Below are 25,355 nucleotides of genomic sequence, written 5' to 3'. Positions count from 1 at the left end.
CCAATTCCTGGTGAGTCTGGATCCAATCCCCTTGGATCTTAAAACAAGGAAAAATCAACCAGGTTCTTAAAAAGAAAGCTTTTAATTAAAGAAAGAAAGGTAAAAATCATCTCTGTAAAATCAGGATGGAAAATACTTTACAGGGTAATCAGATTCATATAGCCCAGAGGAACCCCCTCTAGCCTTAGGTTCAAAGTTACAGCAAACAGAGGTAAAATCCTCTCAGCAAAAAGGAACATTTACAAGTTAAGAAAACAAAAATAAGACTAACACACCTTGCCTGGCTGTCACTTACAAGTTTGAAACATGAGACTGATTCAGAAAGATTTGGAGAGCCTGGACTGATGTCTGGTCCCTCTTAGTCCCAAGAGTGAAACCCCCCAAAACAAAGAGCACAAACAAAAGACTTCCCCCCACCAAGATTTGAAGTATCTTGTCCTCTTATTGGTCCTCTGGTCAGGTGTCAGCCAGGTTTACTGAGCTTCTTAACCCTTTACAGGTAAAAGAGACATTAACCCTTAACTATCTGTTTATGACACTAGCCCTCCTGGATGTGCAGAAATGCTGGACGTGACCTGAGCGCAATTGAAAGACTCAGAACCCAGAGTGTGAAGACCCCCCCCCCCACAATGCACTGGTTTTAAAATCTCTGAGACCCAAACTCCTGCCTTTTGGACAGCTGAAGTGGGAATACTGCATTCACCAGCTGGTAGGATGAGCACCCCCCCCCGCCCCCCAGAGCACTCAGGCCTGGGGTGAGTCAGCTCCCCACCCCTAACAACATGCATTAGCCAGGACAATTCACTCCCTTCCCCTGACGTTGGCTGCAGCAGGCTGCTCTGCGCACTCTGTGGTTGAAGAGAGAGTGCCCAGCCTGCTGGGTTCTGCTCTAGCCCTCGGGGTAGCTGGGGTTCCACTCCCTGCCCTGGGGAAGCCAGGAAGTTAATAGACAGTGAGGTCAGGAGATCTTTCGAACCTTAGCCCGGGTGGGGTGAAGGATCAGGCCAGATCCTCCAGGGGGAGTCACTGGTCCAGGGTAAGGAGCTGGGCCAACCCTACTCTTGGATCCAGGATCCATGGAAGTCTGCCAGTGCCGACCCCTATTCCGATTGCATGCTGTGCCCTGAAAGCATGGCTAGGTTCAGACTCCCTCAGCCCTGCAGCCATAAACTCTGCCCAGGGAAATCTTTCCTGCAGCTGGCACCCCACCCACCTGTGGCATGGGGCCAGGCACGGGCAGCATGTACAGCACACAGCAGCCACTTTATCTCTCAGCACCAGCTTGTGAGGTCTGGCTGTGCAAAGAGAGGGAGACAGCTCAGAGCAGTGGGCCACAGAGCCTGGCTCATCCTGGGCAGGGCCATGCCACATACCGATCACTGGATGTCACAGCCCAGAACATGGCAGCTGATATATGTGCTGTGGATGCCGAGTTTGTGGTGGGATTATTGGGAGGAGGGAAGGAGAGGGAATGTCTCCCATCCCCCTGCCTCTCCTGTACTTAGGCTCACAGCTGTAAGCAGTTTCCATGACCCCTTTCCCTCCAGTTCTGGGACTTGATCTGTCCTTCCAGCTGCCCCTGAGCCATGATGGGAGTTAGTCCTGGGACCTGGTTTAAGGAGGCCAGCACCCAAAGCTCTCTTCCTCCGTTCTAGAACAGGAATCCCACTGCCAGGGCCACAGCAAGGATGCTGCCCCGGGACAGCGTGGAGGGGAAATAGACACTGAGAGGTGCCCCACAGAGCCACTTCCCAGCAGCAGGGACTGCTCACAATGGACCTGATTCAAACCAGGGCACGCCACTGCAAGAGAGATGGAATTACACATGCTCCTCTCCTCTGCAGGAGACAGGCACTAATGGACCAGGCCTCACAGGGAGAGACGCAAGGAGCTGTGCAAGAGAAGGGGAAGGGACGAGTTGGTCACAGTCTGAAAGCAGTGCAATTCAATTTGTATTTTTATAATTTCAACGGATAAAATAGATGTTCATTTTTAAGCATATTTTTCATTTTTTATCTATTTAATTGTTCAGGTTTGTGGAAAATTATAGAGGGAGAGGAGGGTCAGACAATTATTTAGTGACAGTAGAGGTCAAGATTCAGAAAGTTCAAGCTTTATAACTGTTAAAACAAATTGTTAGCGTCACATGTCAAAATAGACAAAGCAAATAGGCATTTTAAAAAAAATCAAACTCTAGTAAGTTCTCAAGCAGCATTTCTCTTCCTTTGCCCTACACGTGGAACAAATATTTGACAACAGGCTCTTTGATCTAGCAAACAGAGATATAACAAGATCCAATGGCTGGAAGTTGAAACTAGACAAATTCAGATGGGAAATAGAATTATAGAATAATAGGGTTGGAAGAGACCTCAGGAGGTCATCTAGTCCAACCCCCTGCTCAAAGCAGGACCAATTCCCAACTAAATCATCCCAGCCAGGGCTCTGTCAAGTCGGGCCTTAAAAACTTCTAAGGATGGAGATTCTACCACCTCCCTAGGTAGCCCATTTCAGTGCTTCACCACCCCCCTAGTGAAATAGTGTTTCCTAATACCCAACCTAGACCTCCCCCACTGCAACTTGAGACCATTGCTCCTTGTTCTGTCATCTGCTACCACTGAGTTCAGCTGAGTTCCATCCTCCAGGTAGTTGAAGGCTGCTATCAAATCCCCCCTTGCTCTTTTTTTGAAGACTAAATAACCCCAGTTCCCTCAACGTCTCCTCGTAAGTCATGTGCCCCAGTCCCCTAATTATTTTCATTGCCTTCCACTGGACTCTCTCCAATTTGTCCACATCCCTTCTGTAGTGGGGGATCCAAAACTGGACATAATACTCCAGGTATGGCCTCACCAGTGCCGAATAGAGGGGAATAATCACTTCTCTCAATCTGCTGGCAATGCTCCTACTAATACAGCCCAATATGCCGTTGCCCTTCTTGGAAATGAGGGCACACTGCTGACTCATATCCAGTTTCTCATCCACTGTAACCCCCAGGTCCTTTTCTGCAGAACTACTGTTTAGCCAGTCGGTCCCCAGCCTGCAGCAGTGCATGGGATTCTTCCATCCTAAGTGCAGGACTCTGCACTTGTCCTTGTTGAACCTCATCAGACTTCTTTTGGCTCACTCCTCCAATTTGTCTGGATCATTCTGGACCCTATCCCTACCCTCCAGCGTATCTACCTCTGCCCCCAGCTTAGGGTGTGAATGTTTAACAGTGAGAGGTAATTAATTGTTGGAACAATTTACCAAGGGCCACGGTGGATACTCCATCACTGGTAATTTTTAAATCAAGACTGGATGTCTTTCTAAAAAAGATCTGCTCTAGTTCAAGCACAGCTACAGTACTTGAAGCAGGGAGTAATACAGGGATGCCTTATGGCCTGTGTTGTACAGGGAGTCAGATAAGATGATCATAATGGTTTCTTCTGACCTTATAATCTGTGAATAGAGCAGCAGTGAGTAGATGCAATCCATGTCTGGTAACAATCAGGGGAGCAGAGGGGCAGAGCCAGGAAAGCAACAGGCTGACAGAGCAGGTTATAGTTTGCAAGTTAATTTGGCTAAAGAATCCAGTTCAGTGGTAACAACCACTTGCTCCTGTCAGGATACAACAGGCTCCCATCGCTCAGAACATACAATCATAGAAATGTAGGGCTGGAAGGAACCTCGAGAGGGCATGAAGTCCAGCCCCTGCTCTGTGGCCAAACCAGGTAAACCTAGATCATCCCTGATAGGTGTTTGCCCAACCTGTTCTTAAAAACCTTCAATGACGGGGATTCCACACCTTCCTTGGAAGCCTGTTCTGGTATTTAACGATTCTTAAAATTCGAAAGCTTTTCCTAATATCTGAGATAAATCTTCTCTGCTGCAGATTATGTCCATTACTTCTTGGCCTACATTCAGTGGACATGGAGAACAATTGATCAGCATTCTCCTTATAACAGACCTTTACATATTGGAAGACTGGTATCAGGTCCCCCTCAGTCTTTTTCTCAAGACTAAACATACCCAGTTTTTTAAACCTTTCCTCATAGGTCAGGTTTTCTAAACTTATCATCATTTTGATTGCTCTCCTCTGGACTCTCTCCAATTAGTCCAAAACTTTCTTAAAATGTAGGGCCCAGAATTGGACAAAATACTCCAGCTGAGGTCTCACGAGCGCTGAGTAGAGCAGAACAACTATCTCCTGTGTCTTACATACAACATTCCTGTTAGTACATCACAGAATACGATTAGCCTTTTTCACCACTGCATCACATTGTTGACTCATATTCAATCTGTGATCCACTATAACCCCCGGATCCTTTCCAGCAGTACTGCTGCCTAGTTGGTTATTTCTCATTTTATGGTTGTGCATTTGATTTTTCTTTCCTATGTGTAGTACTCTACACTTGTCTTTATTGAATTTCATCTTGTTGATTTCAGACCAATCCTCCAATTTATCAAGGCCATTTTGAATTCTAATCCTGCTCACCAAAGTGTGTGCAACCCCTCCCAGCTTGGTGTCATCTGCAAGTTTTATAAACATACTCCCCACTTTATTATCCAAGTCATTAATGAAAATATTGACTAGTACAGACCTGGTACACCCCCCAAGTTTGACAGTGAACCATTGATAACTAGTCGTTGAATAAGGTCTTTCAACCAGTTCTGAACCCACCTGACAGTAACTTCACCTAGACCACTTTTCCCTAATTTGTTTATGAGAACGTTATGTGGGACTGTATCGATATCAGCAAGGTCTTTAAGATACTGCATCTACTGCTTCCCCCACCCACTAGGCCAGTAACCCTGTTAAAGAAGGAAATTAGGTTGTTTTGGCATGATTTATTCTTGACAAATCCACGCTGGCTATTCTTTATAACCCTATTATGCTCTTGGCACAGAGCAACAGGTGCTATGGGTCAGGTGCAACAAGGACTCACCTGACATACAACCACAGATGGGCTCCAATCCAATGGGACTTTCACCATGGCCCTGGTCACACAGCCTAGAGCCCTCTGTTCCAAACACACAGGCTCCTAAGCTCAGATCCTCAAAGGTATTTAGGCTCCTACCTTCTGTTGATTTCAAAGCCCAGTGCCAGAGCTAGAGCAGAATCTTCCTTTGCTATTAGCAGAGTGGGGCTTATGACACATTTGAGCCCTTTACCCTAGTCTGCAGAGATCAGTGAGGCACTCAGATAATTCAGCACAGCAGCCACACCAGGGAAATAGCAGCAAGTCATCTCCCACACCCCGCTACCCACTTGTTAGAAATAAACACCAGGCTGGTGTTGTGTGATTAAATTATTCAAATAAAGCATTGCACAAACTCCCAGGGATGTCTGAGCAACTAATTCCTGCATGGACCATGTTTGCTTCGTTTTACAGTGTCTCTGCACAGCCATTCCCTGGGTCTCGATTTGACTGGCATCCCTTGTCCCCCAGGAACTTTGCTCAGGGGGTCCAGTTTTGAACCCTGAAGTTCAGCACTGAACTCAGGGCCCAAGTGCCAAGTCTCACATGGGAATCAATGAGGTGGCTGAATTTCAGTGCCTCCCACCTCCTCAGCTCCCCGAGAGCTGGGCCCTGGCCAGGGGAGCAGACTGGCCAGGAGCCAACCCCACAGAGAGAGGAATGGGGGAAGGGGGAAGCCAGCCCCGCAGCTCTGTTAACGAATTCAGTCTGCAATGAAACCGGAGATCCCAGGAAACCAGAGAGGCTCCTGGCTGTAACCTCTGGCTCTGCACAGGGCCCAGCTGTGGTGGGGGAGGGGTGGCAAGGCCTTGGTTGATCATTTGGTTGTGGGGGGCAGGGGGACGCACAGGGCACTTACTGGAGCTCAGCAGTGTCTTGCTGCCCATGGTGAGGTGCCTGTTCCCCACCTTGGTGTGCTAAGGCATGGGGGGGAGGGGTGCTGTCCAAGGCTACATGGTGAATAAGGGGCAGAAATGGGTCAGAACTGCCCAGGCCTGTCCCAAGCACAAGGCCAGCCCCCCTCCCCAAACCTGTCCCTTCTCCCTGAGCTCCAGTAGCCAGGGGCCCCCAGTCCCATTTCCCCTCAGCCCCGGCTCTGCATCCGACAGTGGGGCACACATCTCATACCCTGCCCCCGCCATCACGCTGCAGGACCTGGTACAGCTGGGCAGGGGACAGCTTAGCAGAAGCCACAGGGGCTGAGGGGCCCAGGAAGACGTGGGCAGGGAGATCTAGCCCCCTTGCAGACTCTGCCCACAGGAGCAGGGCACAGGAGGCTGCAGAGCTGCCCGCCTCAGCCAGGGAACCTAACCCACAGCCACCTATTCATCCCCAGTCAGGAATTCACTGACAACACCATGGCAACCTCAGTGCTAGGCTTCTCTTATGCCTATTCCGTTTACAGGCCCTGGGCAGCTGAGGTTACACATGGAGGGGGGTGGGGTGGGGTGGGGTGGGTGGCAAGGTGCCTTCCTTCCAGCAGCCTCTGGGGCCAGGAGAGTGAGTCCCTTATGGACTGAGTTTGCTGGACCTCAGCTGGGCCCCAGCATCTGCAACATGAAATCCCTCCTGAACATCCCCCTACTGCCCACACCTGGATGCTCCCTGGCCTGTCACCCTACCTCCCCGATATTGGGGGTCTGAGCACAGCAGGAAGGAGCTCTCCATAATGGACACTAAGGCCTCTGCTGAGACTGTTGCCAATTAGAGACTGAGCCCTCCCACACCCAGCTGGGCAGAGACACACAAGCATGGGTTAACATACGGGCTGCCCACCCTGCAGCTCCCTGGGCTGTCCCTGGCCTGGCGATCAATAGGAACTGACCCAGCACCTGTGTCTCTTTTTCAATTCCACCTGGGGCAAAACTCCCAGTCACAATGTGACCCCCGAGGGCAGGAACTCCCAAATTCGTGGCAGGGGGGGACTCTGGGGTCTGAGCTCATCACACAGGGAGCGTCCTGTGAGTCACTGGAAGCTCCATGCACACATCCGCAATCAGAAATTTAGTACGGACAAAAACCAGCTAGCCCTTAGCTGGGGTAAATCAGTGGAGCTCCACTGGATCCAATAATTAACACTAGCTGAGAATCTGGTCACAGCCTTTGATAGTGTCCTTTCCATAGACTTCTGTAGCAGGAATAGAATTATATATTCCATTCTACAGAGTGCTTTCAAACAAAGCCCTATAGATAGTGTATAACACTCAATTCAATTCTCTGGGGCTTTCCTATTAGAGATCAGCCCCTTTGTTAGCACACCTGAGGCTCCCTAAATGCATAGAAGTGACATGGGGACAAAACAGTCCAAGCCATTTCCACAAGCAGCCCCCGAGTTTCCAGGGAATAGTACATGCCTCCGAGCTGGAGCGAACTCCCCCGTGTGTTCTGAGGTGCGAGCCTCAAGACTTGCAGAGCAGGACTGGGGTGAGTCACAGCTAAGCATGAGGAGGGTGGGGTGAGGCTGGAAGGGGGGGGATGAGAAGTCACACTATCTAGCTAGGATGCACCTCCTCCCAAATGGAGTGGGGATCCATTAACTATAAACACACCACAGATACTAGCTTGTCCAAAATGCAGCACCGCAGCATGGACAGGGGAGGCCCATGAAGCAACACAGGAGCCCTTGCCATGGTGCTCGGTAGGGGAGGAGCACCAGCTCCCAGAGGGGCAGGAACAGAGGTATTAAGGATGGGAATGGAACAATTAGATCTGCAGGTGGGGCTGAGACAAGCCTCCAGAGCACAGGGAGACTTAGACCCAAGCGTCTTTAGAGCAGGCCAAACCGGAATCCTCTATCCAAACCTCCCGTGCTGTGGGGTCATCTGATGAGACCCCAAACTTTGACTGAAGCTGGGACCATGCCACAGAATGCGAGACTGAGCTGGGCGCTTTCCTTTCTAATGCTCTATTCCCAGTCACCTGTTCTGTGCTCCAGGACTTGGAGGGACTTGTCCTGTCTCCAAGGGAGCAGATTTGGGGAAAGCTGGAGCTAAATCTCTCCCAACGAACAGCAAAACCACCATTTTGTGCTGCCAAGAGCCCTTACGTGGCTCCTCTGGGGCCAGGAGCTCAATGGCATGGAGCCCCCAGCGCGGGGGATTCACAACTCCAGCATGGAGCAAGGCACTATGTATCGAGGTGCTGCTATAGTATCCTCAGTGTCCTCTCCTTCCCCTGTCCCCAGGGCCAGGCCCGGGTGAGCAAAGGACTCACAGGATGAGGCACCACTGCAGGAACATCAGGCAGACAAGGTGCAGTAGGCCTGGCACTCAACTGGCATGGAGTGGCCCTGCAGGGCTGCCCAAGGGGGTGGGGGGCAAGTGGGCCCTAAGGACGCAAGGTCAGGGCAGGACAAAGACAGACAGAAAACAGATTCCACTGGGCCAGCTTCACCCACACCCTCAAAGAAATGGGCCCTTTGGACAGCTCCATGGACACAGCAGTGTGGCACTCGGCCCTCAAGGCTCAGAGGTGCTTTACTGGCTGTCATTAAAGCTGTACCCTTGTCTGTCACCCCAGCATCCCAAGCTCCCCTCATAGGTAGCCATATGGCCCCCTGCAGCCCCTTGTGACTCCTCCCCACACCCCCATCACCCAGCAAGTGCCACCTGAAGCATGCTTGGCATTCACTGGAATGCAGGCCCTTGTGTCCCAGAGAGAGTCTGTCCCAGACACACACTCAGCAACTCCTATTACAGTCTGGTAGGGTCAGATCCCCCACGGGCCAAGCTGGGGACAGTGGAAGAGCTAGGCAGGGCGGAGGTTTGAAGGGCAGACTAAGGGGCTAGAGCTCTCCTAACATCACTCTGATTGGGTGAGTGATGGGGGCAGTGTTGTGAAGAACCCACTCCCCTTCTCCCTCCCTTTCAGTGCAGATCAGGGATTTGTGGGAGCAGGAAACCCACTCCCAGTTTGACAGTGGGGAGTCCAGGTGCAGAGTCTCTCTGGGAAGAGGCTCCTCCCATCTCATCCCACTACTGCCACCATTCAGTTGAGCTCTTAAGAGGACCAGGTTACTAGCATTTTATTCCTAAGGAGAGGATGATTCTGTGTCCTCCCATTCCTTCCCTGCCTCCCAAACTCACACGCCAGGCTGGTCAGAAGGGAATGAAGAGCCCCCCTCCACACCAGTGGCCCTACCGTAGTGGCTGAGTCTGGCTGTCACTGGTGCTGTTCTCTGGGGCAGCCACCTGCTCTGGCGACGTGAGCAGACGGAGCTCATCAGCCTGCATAGCGTTGTACCAGACCTGCTGCCCTCCGTCAGGCGTCAGCACCGGGCTCTTGGCCTCTTCACCTGCCATCCCCTGCTGGAACCTCACCAGGTTCACCGCGCTGGCCGGCAGCTGCAGCAGCTTCTGCATCGAATTCATTGCAGCTGCAGAGGGGAGCAGGGGTCGGCGACAGGCAGAGAGAGGTGATGGCCCCTCAGCGACAGGGACGCTGATTCTTCTGCAGTCAGTGTGCCAGCCCTCAGAGGGTTAACCTGGCTCTGCCAAGCTCCCCCCTGGCCAGCTCCCCAGTGAGGTTCTAGCACAGCTGGGTGGGCTTCCTGCCCCCTCTCTCACCGGCACCCCTCTGGACCCCCCAGGGTTGTTGTCTCTGATCCTGGATCCCAGATCCTGAGCTGGTGGGTGCGATTCAAGACACAAGGAGGGAAGGCAGCGAGGAGCTGGGGCTGGCTGCCTGTGAGGGGGGCACCCACATGGCTATGAGAGAGCAGCTGCTGGGCTCCCCGAAGGGCTTGGCTGACCCTGGCACAGCAGGCTGGGGAGGCTCCTCCTGCCCACACCACGCTGCCCCAACCGCCCCAGCCAGACGCTCAGCACAGCCCAGCCACGTTTGCAGGTCGGCTGGCTCAGCTCTATGACTCAGCTCCTCTCCACTCCAAACTCCCCTCCGCCTGACAGCCCCCGCCCTCCTGTCCCTGGGCTGAAATCTGATGCTGCAGCAGCTGGCAGGCAGCTGAAGAGGAGCCCTTGCTCCTCATCTGGGGTTGCTGCACCTCCTGCTGGCCACACACAAACTACCACTCAGAGTGAGCCAGCCCCACCACCCGCTCTGCCCCTGGGGAACCCCTCCCATCCCCTGCCCCATGGAGACATAGGGCAGACCCCAGCTAAGTCCATGCTGGCTGCCAGTGCTCAGCACCTCTGAGCATCAGGCCCAGAGTGTGACTGGACCTGCCATCTGTGGGCACCTGCAGGCTACGAGCTCCCATCCATAGGGCACAGGCAGGACAGGGCTGTCAAGCATTCAGCTAGGTGCAGGGAGGGACTCACAGAGAGGGGTATCGAGGCTATCTAGAGTCATGCTACCAAGGGCTTCAGGTGTTCTCTCTTAGGGGCCCAGGGGAGACTTTCATGGGGGCAGATCACTCCACATCTGCCACTGCAGGGTTCCTACACCTTTCCCTAAGGCCTCTGGTGCTAGCCACTGGCAGAGATAAGACACTGGGCTAGACAGACCTTGGCTCTGCTCCAGCCTAGCGATGCCACTGCGCCTATGCCACGGATGGAGGCAGCCCCCAGAGGATTTAACAGGGACACCCACTCCTGCCTGAAGATCTCATTCCAGAGGTCCAGAGAGTCGTTTCAGCCCCTGATCAGCTCTTCTGTAGGACAAGGAGGCCTGAACCACTCACTGGCCTTTAACCCTTCAGTGTCAGGGACAGTGTGCTTGGCTAAGGACCCAGACACGACCTCAGCAGAGCTAGGGGGGAGCCTGTGGAGAGGGCCACAGCAACATCCCCTGCACAGAGAACTGAATTTCAGGCACTAAGCCCACAGAGAGTTGCCCCCACAGGAGTTTCCTCAGAGCAGGAACCCCTTGCTGCAGGCTCAGAGCTGTCCGAGACCAGGCAGGGAATTCACTGTTCACATTTTCCATTCAGTTCAGCAGGGGCAGGTTGGGGTCATGGGGAGTGATTCTCGCTCCCTACGCTGTGCATGAGGGCCCAGATGGAAGGGCCACGAGGCAGGTGGGTGCAGCACTGGGACAGGAGGAAGCCATGGGGCCAGTCTGGGAGGAGGGAACGGGGCGGGGAAGGAGCCAGCTGTGGTGAGGTTCCCAGGTGCTGGCTAGAGGGAAAGGCAGCCCAGGAAGCTGGTAGGTGAGAGTGGGCTGAGCGAAGGCGTGAGAGAGGACAGTCCCAGGCTCATGGGGCCTCCAGCAGGCGTAACCCCCTCCAGGACACCCCTGAGCAAGGATCAGTCACAGACCCGTGGCCCTGACCCATGCAGTGCTCTCCTGGTGCAGCACTGCCAGCACCACACAGGGACAGAGCCGTTCACACAGGCATCACGGCAGCCAGCACTGCAGATGAGTCACCAGGGCTGGCGTCTGTGACAGCCAGCGCATCATGCTGCATCACACTGGGCTGCAGCACAGACACAGGGAGCTGAGCTGACATATGGGCGTTCGATGCCCCCGGATCCAGACAGCCTGGACACATCACCCGCCTGGGGAAGATGTCACAGCCTCTGGAGCCGGCCGTGCTCCAGACACCAGATGAGGGGAGGAACAGAGGGGCAAGAGCCCCACTTAGGGTACGTCTACATCACAGGATTATTCCAATTTTACATAAACCGGTTTTGTAAAACAGACTGTATAAAGTCAAGTGCAAGCGGCCACACTAAGCACATTAATTCGGTGGTGTGCGTCCATGTACTGAGGCTAGCGTCAATTTCTGGAGCGTTGCACTGTGGGTAGCTATCCCGTAGCTATCCCATAGTTCCCGCAGTCTCTCCCATCCATTGGAATTCTGGGTTGAGATCCCAATGCATGATGATACAAAAATAATGTCGAGGGTGATTCTGGGTAAATGTCGTCACTCATTCCTTCCTCCGTGAAAGCAACGGCAGACAATCATTTTGCACCCTTTTTCCCTGGATTGGTCTGGCAGACGCCATAGCATGGCAACCATGGAGCCCGTTTTGCCTTTTGTCACTGTCACCGTATGTGTACTGGATGCCGCTGACAGAGATGGTACTGCAGTGCTACATAGCAGCATTCATTTGTCTTTGCAAGACAGCAGAGATGGTTATCAGTTGTTCTGTACTGTCTGCCATGCCATTGTAAATTGGCCATGAGATGACGGTTATCAGTCGTTCTGTATCGTCTGCTGCTGTCATGGGTGCTCCTAGCTGAGGTCGGCTGGGGGTGCAAAGACAAAAATGGGAATGACCCCCCAGGTCATTCCCTCCTTTATGTTGTATCTAAAAATAGAGTCAGTCCTGCTGAAAATATGGGGCAAGTATGCTGGAGGACCAGTGTACTAGAGAGCACAGCTGCTCTGTGTCAGATCCAGCAGAAATGATGAGCTGCATGCCATTCTAGGGGGTGCCCCTGCAACAACCCCACCCATTGCTTCCCTGCTCCCCCAACCCTCCTGGGCTACCGTTGCAGTGTCCCCCCATTTGTGTGATGAAGTAATAAAGAATGCAGGAATAAGAAACACTGACTTGTTAGTGAGATAAAATGAGGGGGAGGCAGCCTCCAGCTGCTATGATAGTCCAGGCAGGACATTAAACGGTGTGGGGAAGAGGAGCCCAGCATCCTGCTGCTATGATAGTCCAAGCAGTACAGAATCTTTTCTTTAGACATGAAAGGAAGGGGCTGATGGAGCTCAGCCCCCAATTGCTATGATGAAGACGGTTACCAGCCGTTCTGTACCATCTACTGGGAAGGATCGGGAGTCATTCCTATTTTTACCCAGGCGCCCCCGGCTGACCTCACCTGAGGCCAGCTAGGAGCACTCACGGGCTGATGATGATGATGGATAGCAGTCATATTGTACCGTCTGCCACCGCGCAGGGGAGGGGAGAGGGTGCTGCTGTTCAGTGCCACAGCATTGTGTCTACCAGCAGCATTCAGTAGACATAGGGTGACATATAAAAAAGTCAAGAAACTATTTTTTCCCCCTTTTCTTTCACAGGGGGGGGAGAGGGGGGGTAAATTGACAAGCTATACCCTGAACCATCCCGGACAATGTGTTTGACCCTACAGGCATTTGGAGCTCAGCCAATAATGCAAATACTTTTCGGAGACTGCAGGGACTGTGGGATAGCTGGAGTCCTCAGTACCCCCTCCCTCCCTCCATAAGCGTCCATTTGATTCTTTGGCTGTCTGCTACGCTTGTCATGCAGCACTATGCTGAGTCCCTGCTGTGGCCTCTGTCTGGAGATTTGTTTCAAATGCTTTGGCATTTCGTCTTCTGTAACGGAGCTCTGATAGAACAGATTTGCCTCCCCATACAGCAATCAGATCCAGTATCTCCCTTACGGTCCATGCTGGAGCTCTTTTTGGATTTGGGACTGCATTGCCACCCGTGCTGATCAGAGCTCCACACTGGGCAAACAGGAAATGAAATTCAAAAGTTCGCGGGGCTTTTCCTGTCTACCTGGCCAGTGCATCTGAGTTCAGATTGCTGTCCAGAGCAGTCACAATGGTGCACTGTGGGATACTGCCCGGAGGCCAATACCGTCGATTTGCGGCCACACTAACCCTAATCCGATATGGTAATACCGATTTTAGCGCTACTCCTCTCGTTGGGGAGGAGTACAGAAACCAGTTTAAAGAGTCCTTTATATCGATATAAAGGGCCTCATTGTGTGGATGGGTGTAGCGTTAAATCGGTTTAACGCTGCTAAAATTGGTATAAACATGTAGTGTAGACCAGGCCTAAAACACCAGTTGGGTTGGTTCTGTGGGGGTGGGGGGGTGAAGGGAACAGCACCATCTAGTGGCCACTGTGCATGTTCGCCTACCCCCTTGTTTGTGGCTGTAGCTCTGTTTGCATTCCAGTAGCACCTGCAGGGCCCCATTGTGCTGGGCTTAGTACAGACACATGTATTAAGACACAGAAAGCATCACTAGCCCTGTTTTATGGATGAGGGGCTGAGGGATTTGCCCTAGTCACACAGAGAGTCTATAGCAGAGTCAGGCCCAGAACCTAGCTCCTGAATCCCAGCACAGCACCTCAACCAGAAGCCCATCCTTCCTCTGCCATGCAATTCCTGTGCCTCCCTGCCTCCAGTCCAGAATTTTGTACTAAGGCGTTAAATTCCAAACGTGGATGAGTGTTCAGACCGGACTGTGATCTCACATCAGGTTTACCCTGCGGAAGCATCACTGGCTCCTGGCTTACCCCAGGGCACATGACGGGAGGAGCAGACCCAAAGTGTTTCGCTGAAGCCAGAGCCCCACAGACGGCTGATCTCCTTCCCAGGCTGCCATGTCCATGCTGTACACACAGCACCACAGCAAATGCTGCTGAGCCAGGCCAGGCCAACTCATCTAGACTCCTTCTTAGCCCACCGGGCCATTGAGTGCAGGATCTGAGCTGTCCTGACACCAGGATAGATGGTGCTCCCAGTACCTCTGGGCTGGTATCAGAATGTTCCCAGTGAAATCCTACCTGCCTTCAGGTTCACATTACTCACAGAGAGCACGGAAGGAAAAGTTCAGAGATGGATGTCAGACAGGGAAACTGAGGAAAGAGGAGCCAAATTCAGTGACAGGTGTCAGTTTGACAGTGCTAGAGAAGGAAATCCTCAGGCCAGGTACAGCCCCTGCCCCCGTCCCCTGTTCTGTAGGGAGCCTGCTACTAGGGGCGAGATGGGCACTCAGTCTCCATGGCCAGGCCAGTCCTTGGTCCCTATCAGGGCTGCCAGCAAGCAGCTCCTGGACTCAGGTGCCAATTATGGGGGCGGTTGGTGTGGGGGATACCCACCCACTTGGTAGTTCCTGGGCCCAACCCTGTGAGTGGAACCCCCACTGGAGTCAGTGTGGGGGTGGTGCTGGGAGCATTTACAAGCTTACTCTGAGCCGTTGGCTAGTTTGGCTCCTGTCTCTGAGCACCGAGGATTCCCGCAGATCCACGAAGCCCAGGCCCTGTGGGACAGGCTGCTTGACAGCGCTGCTGGACAGTGAGGAGCTGTGTAGATCCCAGCACTGCTCTGCACAAGGGTTAATCCTGGGCCTGCACGAAGTGGCTGCAGCCATCCTGCTGTAAGGCCAGTGAGCAGATGACATTTTAGCCCCCTACACCCCTCTGGAGCGTTACTGGGATCTTTGCTATTCTTGTCCCTAAAAGGGTGTGTGTGTGTGGGGGGGGGGGGGAGTGTCTCTGCCATTCCACCCACCTCACATCTTCCAGGGGGCCCCTTGCCTCATGAATAGCTCCCATTCCTGCCAATAGAGCCCCTGGTGCAGAAGCAGTGTGAAAGTGACAGGATTCTTGTGTGGAGCTGTTTGGGAACGGGGGCAGGACTGGAGTAGCAGGGGGCTGTGGGTCAGGATTGAGGAACACTGGCAGAGTTGACTGGGAGCTGGTCCAGCTCCTGCCTGCACCTTGCCAGGCTCTCTCCACGCTCCCAGCCACTACATTTATCCTGACGTTTATCCCAGAGCCCTGGGCAGGGCGAGCTCCCATTTGGGAGAAGGGCCTGGAAAATGCAGAGTTTCCATTCCCTGCTTTCCCAGCGATACTGGGGATCCCCTGTCCTCCCGGGGCTGGTGCACCTGTTAGAAGACATGCAGGATTTGGGAACGAGACTCAGTGGGAGCGGGAGGCTGTGACTGTTTTGGGGAAAGACCCATGTTCTCAGCTGAGCCTCAGCTCAGCTGTGATGGTGGATGGCCAAGGTGTGGGCCTGGGGCCTAAACCATCCATGTGACAGAGGCCCACCAACCATCTCTCCAGGCCTGGCAGTGATGCTGGGCTGGGTTGCCTTGCCACAGTCCCAGTGCAGGGGGCGCTGGAGAGCACCTGGCGCTAGATCTGACAGGCAGCAGGGATGAATGAGTTTTGGGGGGGGCATCATACCCCTGATAGGAGTCTTGGGCTCAGACAGGCATAAGGAAGAGCACAGTCCCCACCGTACCTTCCTTCCGCTGTGGGCAGCCTGGCAACATGGCTCATTTACAGCCCCAGCAGCTCTGCACAGACCCTGGGGGCGTCAGCCTGGGGGGGCTGTCCGGGCCTCTCATGCTGCGGTTGCTTCATTATTCCCACCCCCTGCAATGCTTGCAGGCCAGTGGCCACAGCAAGAAGACCCAGGCATTGGTTTTGGGTTCACAGGCCTCTCCCGGCTGGACTGTCGCCAGGAGTGTCTGACTCCCACAGAGCCATTCAAAATAGTCTGCCCAAGCAAGCATGCCCAGCAGGCGTGGTAGTCAGTGAGAGGGCGGGGGCACAAAGCCCACCACAGGGAGCCCAGCAGGACAGGTCCAGAGCAGCTCCCTGGGGGACCTGTGTGAAACAGGCCTGCGGACCACAAGAGGCACCAATCTACACCCTGCTTGGCAGCCTCCGGGGCTCAGATTTCCCCTCTCCTCACTCAGATTGAGGTCTATCGGTGAGTGCGGTGGGCAGGAGCTTCACAGTGACTGCCCGGCTGCATAGGCTTGGAGGATCCATCATTTCAGCCTCCCCAGTGCCACTTCCTCTGGGCCATTCCACCTGCGTTGAGACTCTCTAGGAGCCCACATGCTACCCCCAGCCTCACTGGGGCACCTGGCAGCCTTTGATTGCACTCTACAATGACCAGACAAGCTCGAGCCTTGTGGTGGGGTTTGGACCCCTGCAGGCATCTGATTTGCAGAGAATCCCATGGGAACTGGCAAAGGCCTTCTGAAGCCCCAAAACCTTGCACAGAGCATGGACATTGGTCTGGTCCCTGCCTGCAAGCCTGAAAAGCTGGCAGAGGAGAAGCCTGGGCAGAACTCCGCTGCTCCATGGTACGTGAGGGAAAGAGCTGTCCCCAGCCTGCTCAGAGGATGGCAACTGACTCCTTGAAGTGCACCGGGGCTCAGTGAGGCTGGGACCCATCAGCCTGTCCCAGCTGTAGCTACCAGATGCACTTCAAGGACAGCTCTACATACAGTGCATAGGAGTGCTCTAGCTGGAAGAGAAAGGCATGGATGCTTTCCCATACCGGACACAAATACGACCCAGCTGTGTGATTCAAATGGCAGAGCGATGCAGCCCTAGCCCTGAGTCCTCCCACACCCACATTATCCAGCAGAACAGCCAGCCAACATGTAAAACCCAAACCCAGCAGAGCCTTGCACATGCGGGAGGCAAAGGCAGCAGAAAGCTCTGGTGGAAGCATGGTAACTAGTAGGCAGCCAGGATCCTGCTCCTCCAACGCTCTCTATCCCCTTTCATCCCAGGAGATTCCAATAAGCTGCTTTACACAGAGATCATTTCACTCACCACTGCAATGCAGCCACCTCTGGGATAGAATGCAGCTGCTGTTATAGAGCACCCAGCTACGCTGCACAACAGTTTAGGACAGGAAGTGAAGAACACCACTATGTACAGCTGGGACTGTAGGGGGAGTTAGCAGCTGGAGGACATAGTGAAGAGTGGCATAGCAGCATGAGCGGGTAGGATCTCAGTTCCACATCTCACTCAAGAGACAGCACCTAGAGCAGCACAGTGCCTTCCAGCTATTAACATCAGCGCCCTGTTTCTGGGGAAACAGCACCTCCTGCTGAATCATCAGCACCAGATCTGTCCCAACTGGCACTGACAGAGTGCTGCTGTCCAGCCATTTCACACCAGCTGGCTGCAGACAGGCAGACAGACAGCTGCTGACAGATGGCAGGCGAGTGGTGGGTCAGCAACGTCCCCGCAGGGGGTTACACACCTCAGAGAGGAAGGGATTGGGCAGATGGGGCAGTCCCACCCCAGCACCAGGCCGCAGCGGGATCAGGAGCTCAGCTTCCATCTGAGCAGGCATCTGTCAGAAAGTCAAATCTGTGCCTACACCACCCAGGCTGCGGTAAGGAGTGAGCTGTCCAATGTACTGCAGCCATTCCCTCCAGCAGGGCTGGGGAGGACTGATGGATCCATGCCAGGGATGGGAGCGAGTCGATCCTAGTAGAGTGCTCTTCCCACTGCAGAGATCAGGGCAACTAGAGGGAGGTGCACAAGTTCATTTAGGCCAGGTGCCAGCCTGTAAGAATCCCCAGCAATGCTAAGGAACCTGTCCTCTGCTCTCCACACAAGTCTCGCATAGAAAACAGAGTCAAGTTTCAGGTCTCAATCCTGATCTTCAGACCGCTCAATGGCCTGGAACCAGCATGTCTAGAAGACCCTCCAATGCTATGACTTCTCAGGGGGCCAGTCCCAGATGGCAGACCGACCTCCCCCAGGAACCAAGGGCCATCCCAAACCTCCCAGCCGCACTCCAAGCGCAAAGCACAGTTCTGCCTTCTCTAACTCTACACTGAGCAGCATGGACACAAAACCAAAACCCTACCAAAACAAACCACTCCGCTGCACATACAGCACTCTCCCTGGGGAGAGGATGAGAAAGTACAAACCACTCATGACAGATGTCTGTCCAGCTGCTCAATGCTCAACTGGAAGGTGCTTAGATACCATGGTGACAAGACAGTGTAAGAACCCACCTGGATTGTAAATAGGGGAGTTGCAAAGAAAAATGGGGTTTCTCCATGGGAAGGAGAGAATTCCATGTGGAAACTTGAGACCTGGTTCTCCGATGGGATTCCCATCTATGCTCTGCCCCTAATCAATAGTGCCTCGCTTATAAACGGCAACATACGCCCAGCCCATGGTGAGCTGCCTGCCTGACAAGAAGGTTTGTCAGAAGCTAACGCTGAGCCAACGCTGACGGTACCTGAGCTATCAGGAGCAAACCACAGAGCGTTAGAAGCAGCCAGACCAGCTGAGCTAAGTCAAGGTGAGCAGAGGCAGCAGGGAGCAGCCTCCTCCAAGGATTTGGGACATGTAACTAATGGAGATTGTTGGCCTCCGAAAGGGCAGAGATGGACCTTTGGGTGCGTCCTGTTAATTATTCTAGGGAGCAAGATGAGCAGCAGAAGCACGGCTCTCCCTCCAGTGAGAAAATGAACAGCGGGTGGCGGGACAGCCACCTTCTCAGTTACAAGGAGCACTGGCCGCATCAAATCGGATACATTCCCAGACAAAAGGCCTCTCCCAGTTAACTCTGCCCCAGTACTGCCACCCCCTGCCCTGAGACAAACATCCCCCTTTGGCATTAGCAGGGAGCTACATTCACCCATTCCCCTTCCATACTAGGGTATGCACCACACACTCACTGCACAGGCTGCCTGGCATTCTACACAGACCACCTCCCATTGACATGTCTTCTTCCAGTGCCTAGGCAGCCTCTTGCCTCCTGCCCTGCATACAGGCAGACTCCTCTAGGCCCCCCTGCCTCCAGCCAGAGGCAGATTGAGGATGGCTCTGTGCATCTGAGTTCCATGCTCTCACCCCAAAGCCCAGGACTTATATTTAATTCCACAACAAAGGTGTCCAGTCATGTCGATCCTGGCTCCTCTTTCTAACCTGGACATCTCATAGCTCTACCTGTAACTGCAGTGAGTTCTATTGGAGCTCACCGTACTAAACCTAGAAGAATATACCCTGAAATCCTATCACTCACCTCTGTATTGCCGCCACCTCTGGAGCAGGACACAGGAACTGAACATCCCAGGAAAGTTCAGGGCAGGAAGCAAAGAGCACCGTCCTGTCCAAGTGATGCTGCCGAGGGAACTGAGGGAGGCAGAACATAATCCCCTCCACTGGTATCTGACAGAACCCAGGGATCAACACTCCCGTCCTAGAACCCACAATTTAAAAAGCAGAGGTGCTCCCGGCCTGTGTTTAACAGCTAATCCCAAAAGGGGCACCTCCAGCACCTCTGCCACTTGACTGCAGCACTGACTCACAAGGAAGATTGCTGCCTCCTGAGTCACCAGCAAGACTGTAACTGGCACCCACATTGTCCCCTTGCAAGCTTTCTGTCCTGGCACAGCCCTAGTTATCTTCCAAGATCTGACACAAGACAATCAGGGATGGTAAAACTCCAGCTGCACCTTTGTGTTGTGAGAAGTGTGATGGCTCAGCACTTCATTTTCATTTACACACACACACACCTGCTTTTGAGGGCTAGTCTGTCACTCTGGACTACCAGTAAACAAGGAAATAAAATCAAGATCTATGTTAAAACAGCACTGGAAAGATCAGAGCTAGCAGTGGGCTAGTGCTGGTGAGTTTGGCTGAGAATCCATGGCTCTCATTCCTGGTTGGTTTTTAAGGTGAGCTGCTGTATCTTCTAGTTTGGACAGGGTGAAATCCAGCCCCATGCAGAGGCACCCAGTAGAGCCCGGGATTCTATTCCTCTGCACAGGGGAGAAATCCATCTTTGAATCCAACCCACGGTGCCGTTAGTTGGCTTAGTAACCAGCTGCTACCAACATTTCACTCCATTGAAAAATAAAATAATCAACCCTTTAGATCAGCCTGGCACCATTTTAACCATTGGCCTGAGGTAACATTTTGAGATGAAGAGAAAAATCTCCTTAGTTTTTCTATTCTCCCAAATCATGGTGAAGAACAGAAAGGAAGGATGGCTCAGTAGTTAGGGTGCCTGCCTAGAACCTACACACAATTCCTGGCTCCACACAGTCTTCTTGTGTGACCAAGACAAGTCCCAGATCCTCAAAGGGATTTAGGAGCCTCACCCCCATTGAAGTTCATCTGGCCCTTAGTCTCTCTTGGTCACAGGATAACAGCTCTTCTCTCCCTCACAGGGACGTGATGAAACTAGCTACAGCCAGGCCTGTGAGGTTCTCTGATCCTAAGGAATGGGGATCATACAAATACCCAAGAGAGCACTGATTTCGTGCCTGGGCTAGTGAGCATTTGCAGTGTTTTCCAAAGCTGCCCTACATTATTAATGGCAAAGGATTTTTCACATCTCATTTATCTCCCCTCACTTCTTCCATGTGTTAAGTCTGGGTTTCACCGAGAGGCCCCAATCCTATTGTAGCGCACAGGAATAAGGTAGTATCCCTTTAAATAGTTTGTGAGCCCTCTAGCAGCCTGCGCCATGTTCTAGGTTTTAGAAGCCACCAGGCGGCCATCAGAGCAGCAGGGTGTGTGTAGCTAAGCTGGGCATGTCTGTGTAAACTTAATAACATGATTGGTTGAGACCCAGCTGTGACTCGGTGGTTCCTACAACAACATGCACAATCAGATCTGCCTGGGCAGACCCTGGTGCCCGTTCAGAGCCCAGTAGCCATGCAGGAATCTGCATGGATGGATCCAACAGCAGAATTGCAGCCTGAGCTAATTTCACTTCCTGGTTCTAATGCCTTGCTGCGGTCTGTGCCATTTGAGTTCCTAACACTGCCCAGGAAGGTTTGAGTAATAAACAAGCAAACAGCTGTTTAGAAAGTCTCTGACCATGCTTCTCTATTCACTGGTGTTGGGATTTGTAAACCCCTTTAACTAAAGGGATCCTTTGGCTGCTGGGGCCCCAGACCCACTTCACCCACTTCATGAGAAAGTACTGCATGACATGCTGTATGGGCCCTATTGCTCTCTCTCTCACTCATACCAATTTGACATCAGTGTAAGTGTGCCCCTGACTTTAATAGAGCTCCTCCCAATTTACATCAGCATATAAGGGAGAAGGGTAGGGGCCCAAACATCCATAGTCACAGCGGGACCCATCTTCGCTCCAATGGCTGTTACCTTAGAGGCCTCTCCGCAGCTTTCTGCGATCTGCATCTGGGTCACATTGTGGTTTTAAGGCCCAGTGTACAGTGGGAATGCCAGAAGGAATTCTGGCTGATTCAGCCCTTGATGCAGTACGTAAGAATACCTCTCCTTTGGCAGGCCAGATTTCTATCACGATCCTTCTTTGCCCCACTGGCACCTTCCCCTCTTCCCCAGGCAGACAGACAGATTCCGATCTTAGCCACAGCAGCAGAAATCCAATCCCTCCAGCAAAGCCAGTGGAGTTAATCCAGATTTACAGTGAGATGAGACTCAGGCCTCTAGTCTTTTCTCATGGGGTCATTTCAAAGCATTTCTCTGGATCCCTGTACAGATCCAGTACACACGAAATGGCCCCCGGAGCCACTAACAGTATAACATACTCAATAACAACCCTATCTATAGGAATTCCAGATTGGAGATGATGCCTCAGATATGGGCAGCAATCTACAAACAGTCTTTACTTGCCAATATTGCTTTCCTAGCAATGTGCCATTGCAAAGCACTACGATAAAGGTCTGTATGTGCTGCAATAACTAGACACAAGAGGGGTAGATAAGGGAATCCTGACACTTGAAGGTTTGAATTTCATTCTTTGTTCAGAGTAGCATTTCCAGTTTGTTTCTTAGCACAGATTGTTCTTACCTTCTAACCCTAGCTACAGGCAGCCCTATGAGCCCACATTCATGTGAATGAATAGATTGCACAGGAACATCTAACACAGTTGGGGTGAAATCCTGGCCCCATTGCAGTCAATTACAGTTTTGCCTTTGACTTCTGTGTGGCCCAGATTTTCCCCTAGAAGTTCAAAGTCATGTCACATAAACTAGATTTGCAATAAAGCCTTGCAATTCCTCTCTGTCTTATGAGATATTGGTGATCTCCAGTTATGGCAGCACACAAGCTGGCATACCATATGTACGGTTCTTCAGATTTCAGAGAAAACCTCAGCTTACAGACAGAAATCATTTATAAAGGTGAGTGTCTTCCCACCAACACCCAGCAGTGTATTTTCTCACCTCATCACGCTCCCAACAGCATACAGGGGGCCCTGACTGTGTCCTTGCATGACACTGCAAAGTGCACTTTGGGTTGGTGAAAGGCCATGAAATATGCTTATGGCTTAACAGTTTCAGATCGGAGCGGGATGGGTTCTCCTTTCATTTGAGACTTGGCCAGTAAATTCAGCTCCCTGGGCCTTAAATATGCCACTTGAAACCAGGGCAGCAAAGATGGGTTGTTTGGCCGTTGTAAGAAAAATACCGCAATCTGTATGGAGGGCTATAGGAATCCAGCTTCCACCTGCATGTAGATGTCACATACAGTGCAAAGATTTGCTGCTGCTAGTCTGCAAGGCTAGATCTATAGATTCGCTGTGCGTCTATAGTAGACAAGATAAAGGGGAAATCTGAGCCAGGAACCTGAGTGTCTCCCTGCCCCCAGCATCCCCCCAGGAGCCCTTCTGCTGTAGGTTTAGCCACAAAGCTTCTCAAACAAACATCATCTGGTAGCGGAGAACAAACACATCCCAGGTGCAATCACATGCTTAGCAGAAAGTGGCTGGGAACCTTTTAAAATTTGTTTCAATTCTCATCCTGCTCTTAGGCTTCAGCCAAAGCCTCCCTGAAATCAGCCACCCCACCCCAGGGACTAGAAACAATCCAGGCGCCCCCTTTATACCCCAGACTCCTCCGAGGGGGAGCTACAGGCATCAGCCACTGCAATGGCCGCCCCCACAGGCCCCTCCTGGCTGGTGCTTTTCTCAGCGTAAACAAATGCTGCCCCAAATCGGGGGAAACAAGGGACAGTGCATCCATGATCCAATAGCCCACGCCCTGGGAATCAGGGCAGAGGATGGCCCGAGCCGGTCCTTCCAGCCCCTGCCCAGTCTAGCCGCGCCCCCCCTTACCGTTTGTAATCCGAGGAGAAGATGCCGCCGCTGGCCGGATCGTGGCCGTACTCCGGCTCCCCCAGGCTGGAGGAGCCCCCTTTCTCCTCGCTGTAGGCTGGGCTGGCCGACATGGCTGGGAGCAGGGGGTTCGACTAGGGAAAGGCGATGCTGAGCCTCTTAAAGCCACAGGCGCCTGCAAATCAGGGATGCGCTGGGGGGTGGGGGGGGGGGGGAGGTTGCCGCAGGGATGGATGCTGCAGCTGATGTCAGCATCATGTGGCCGCAGCCTGCGTAGGCTGGGAAACCCCAACCCCCACCCGGCCGGGAGAGGCAGAGTGGGAGGGGGAGCCTCCTCTTAAAGAGGCAGGAGGCGACTGGTGCTGGGCTGCTGTTCAGAACAAGATGGGGGATGCAAGGGCAGGGCAGATGGGGCAGAGGGACTCAAGGCAGGGGGCTGTAGAAAGGCTCCAGGGAGAGCTGCAGGATCAGACCCATCCTCACCTCCTGGAGGGACCCAGTGTCTTCTCCGGTAGGGTAACCCCTTTGGAAGGGGGCAGATCAGAGGATCAGGCTAGGCCCTTCTCCAACACATGGGCTGGGCACAAGTTTTCCAGCCAAGTTTCTTTTCCCAGTGAAAAATGGAGCTTTTGCCCCAGTGTGACTGTCCCCAGAGAGTGTATGCATGCCCCACCCTGTCTGATGCCTGGGTGACAAACCAGGGAGTTCTGTTTTCAGCCATTTCCCACAGGGAGGTTTTGATTTTTGGCCCCCAAAACCTGAAAACTTCTCCTTTGGGGCTGAAGGGTTTTTGACAAAACATCTAACTTTTCAGGGGGTGGAGAAGAGATCTTTTTCCAACACACCCTGTCTAAAAACCTGAGTGCCAGAAATGGGTGTTCACTAGTTATAAGAAATAAAACAATGGCCAGAAAAATGGCCAAGGGTTACAATGGCAAATAGATGGCTAAAAACCAAACTATATGAACACAGCTGAGGAGAACAGGAGAGGAGGCCGTTCACAGTTTCTATAACCTCTTACCTCTGTCTCTTTCTCCTATTAGGGCCAGTCTTGCAACCACTTACCCATGAGTAATTTTACTCATGAGTTTGGGTCCAATTCTCTTCTCTCACCAGTTTCATGGCAGTGTAACTCCAGTGATTTAAGTGGAGTCACTCCTGGTTTATGTGAGATGAGAACTGGCCCCAATGAGATGGCTGACATGAGTAATCTCCATCATGTGGGTAGGTAGTTCCACGATTGTCCAGCACAAGATGGGACTCCATGATTGAACTCTTAGATTTAAGCTTTTGGGGGCAGAAGCCTTGTTTTCATATCCAAAGACAAAGTATTATTTGTCCTTTATTAACAAGCTAGATATAGGAGGCGAGGGAGAGACGTCTATTGGATACACAGCTAAATAGCAAAGGCAGAGGAAGACAACCAGTGTTAGAGGCATCTCTTTGCTCGGCAGCATCTGATCCTGGGTTACTAAAGGCACACTATACTGTAAGATTATGGTAACAGACACCAATATATCAGACACATCCCCGGGCCCCTCCAACAGCCCTTTGAATGTAGGCAAAACTGCGTTAATACATGGTCATGTAAATAGACTGTGGGCCTGTGTTCATACTCACACTGGTGTGAGGCAGGAGTCACTCAGGAAGGCCAGTGGAGAAGGGAGAGGAGACTCAGGCTTGGATCCCCATAGTTCAGCCAGCTGGGGTGTCGTTACACTTGCCTAGAGCCACCCCAGCCAAACCCAGCTGCCCTTGAGTAAGGCCTCCAGAGTGACAAGGAAATCTGCCCTGAATCCTTGTTTGGAAAGGGGTGCAGCAGGAGCCCAGCTCTCTCACCAATTCAAGCCCAGAAAGGCCCCAGCGTTAGGACCAAAACATGCAGGACCTTCTTCAACACCTCCTCAGCCAGCCAGCCACTCGTACTTATTGA

The 25,355-nt window shown here is 52.6% G+C and overlaps 1 protein-coding gene across 9 annotated transcripts in view; it reads right to left on the bottom strand.

The window, feature by feature from the left end:
• Positions 1–23,576, bottom strand: part of AP3B2 (adaptor related protein complex 3 subunit beta 2) — a 63,668-nt gene extending 40,092 nt beyond the window's left edge. For 3 of the 9 annotated variants that reach the window (XM_050968863.1, XM_050968864.1, XM_050968865.1), the window contains exon 1: positions 9,096–9,823. In XM_050968863.1, coding sequence (XP_050824820.1) covers positions 9,096–9,325 — 230 coding nt within the window. In that variant the 5' untranslated portion in view covers positions 9,326–9,823. Of the gene's footprint in view, positions 1–4,922; positions 4,945–9,095; positions 9,826–23,422 lie in introns of those variants that run through there. The other 6 variants (XM_050968872.1, XM_050968867.1, XM_050968866.1 and 3 more) reach the window with 5 other exon arrangements.
• Between the last annotated feature and the right edge of the window lie 1,779 nt (positions 23,577–25,355).

This window comes from Gopherus flavomarginatus, chromosome 9, assembly GCF_025201925.1.
Source record: "Gopherus flavomarginatus isolate rGopFla2 chromosome 9, rGopFla2.mat.asm, whole genome shotgun sequence".
NCBI lineage: Eukaryota > Metazoa > Chordata > Testudines > Testudinidae > Gopherus > Gopherus flavomarginatus.
This window is presented reverse-complemented; position numbering and strand designations above follow the sequence as displayed.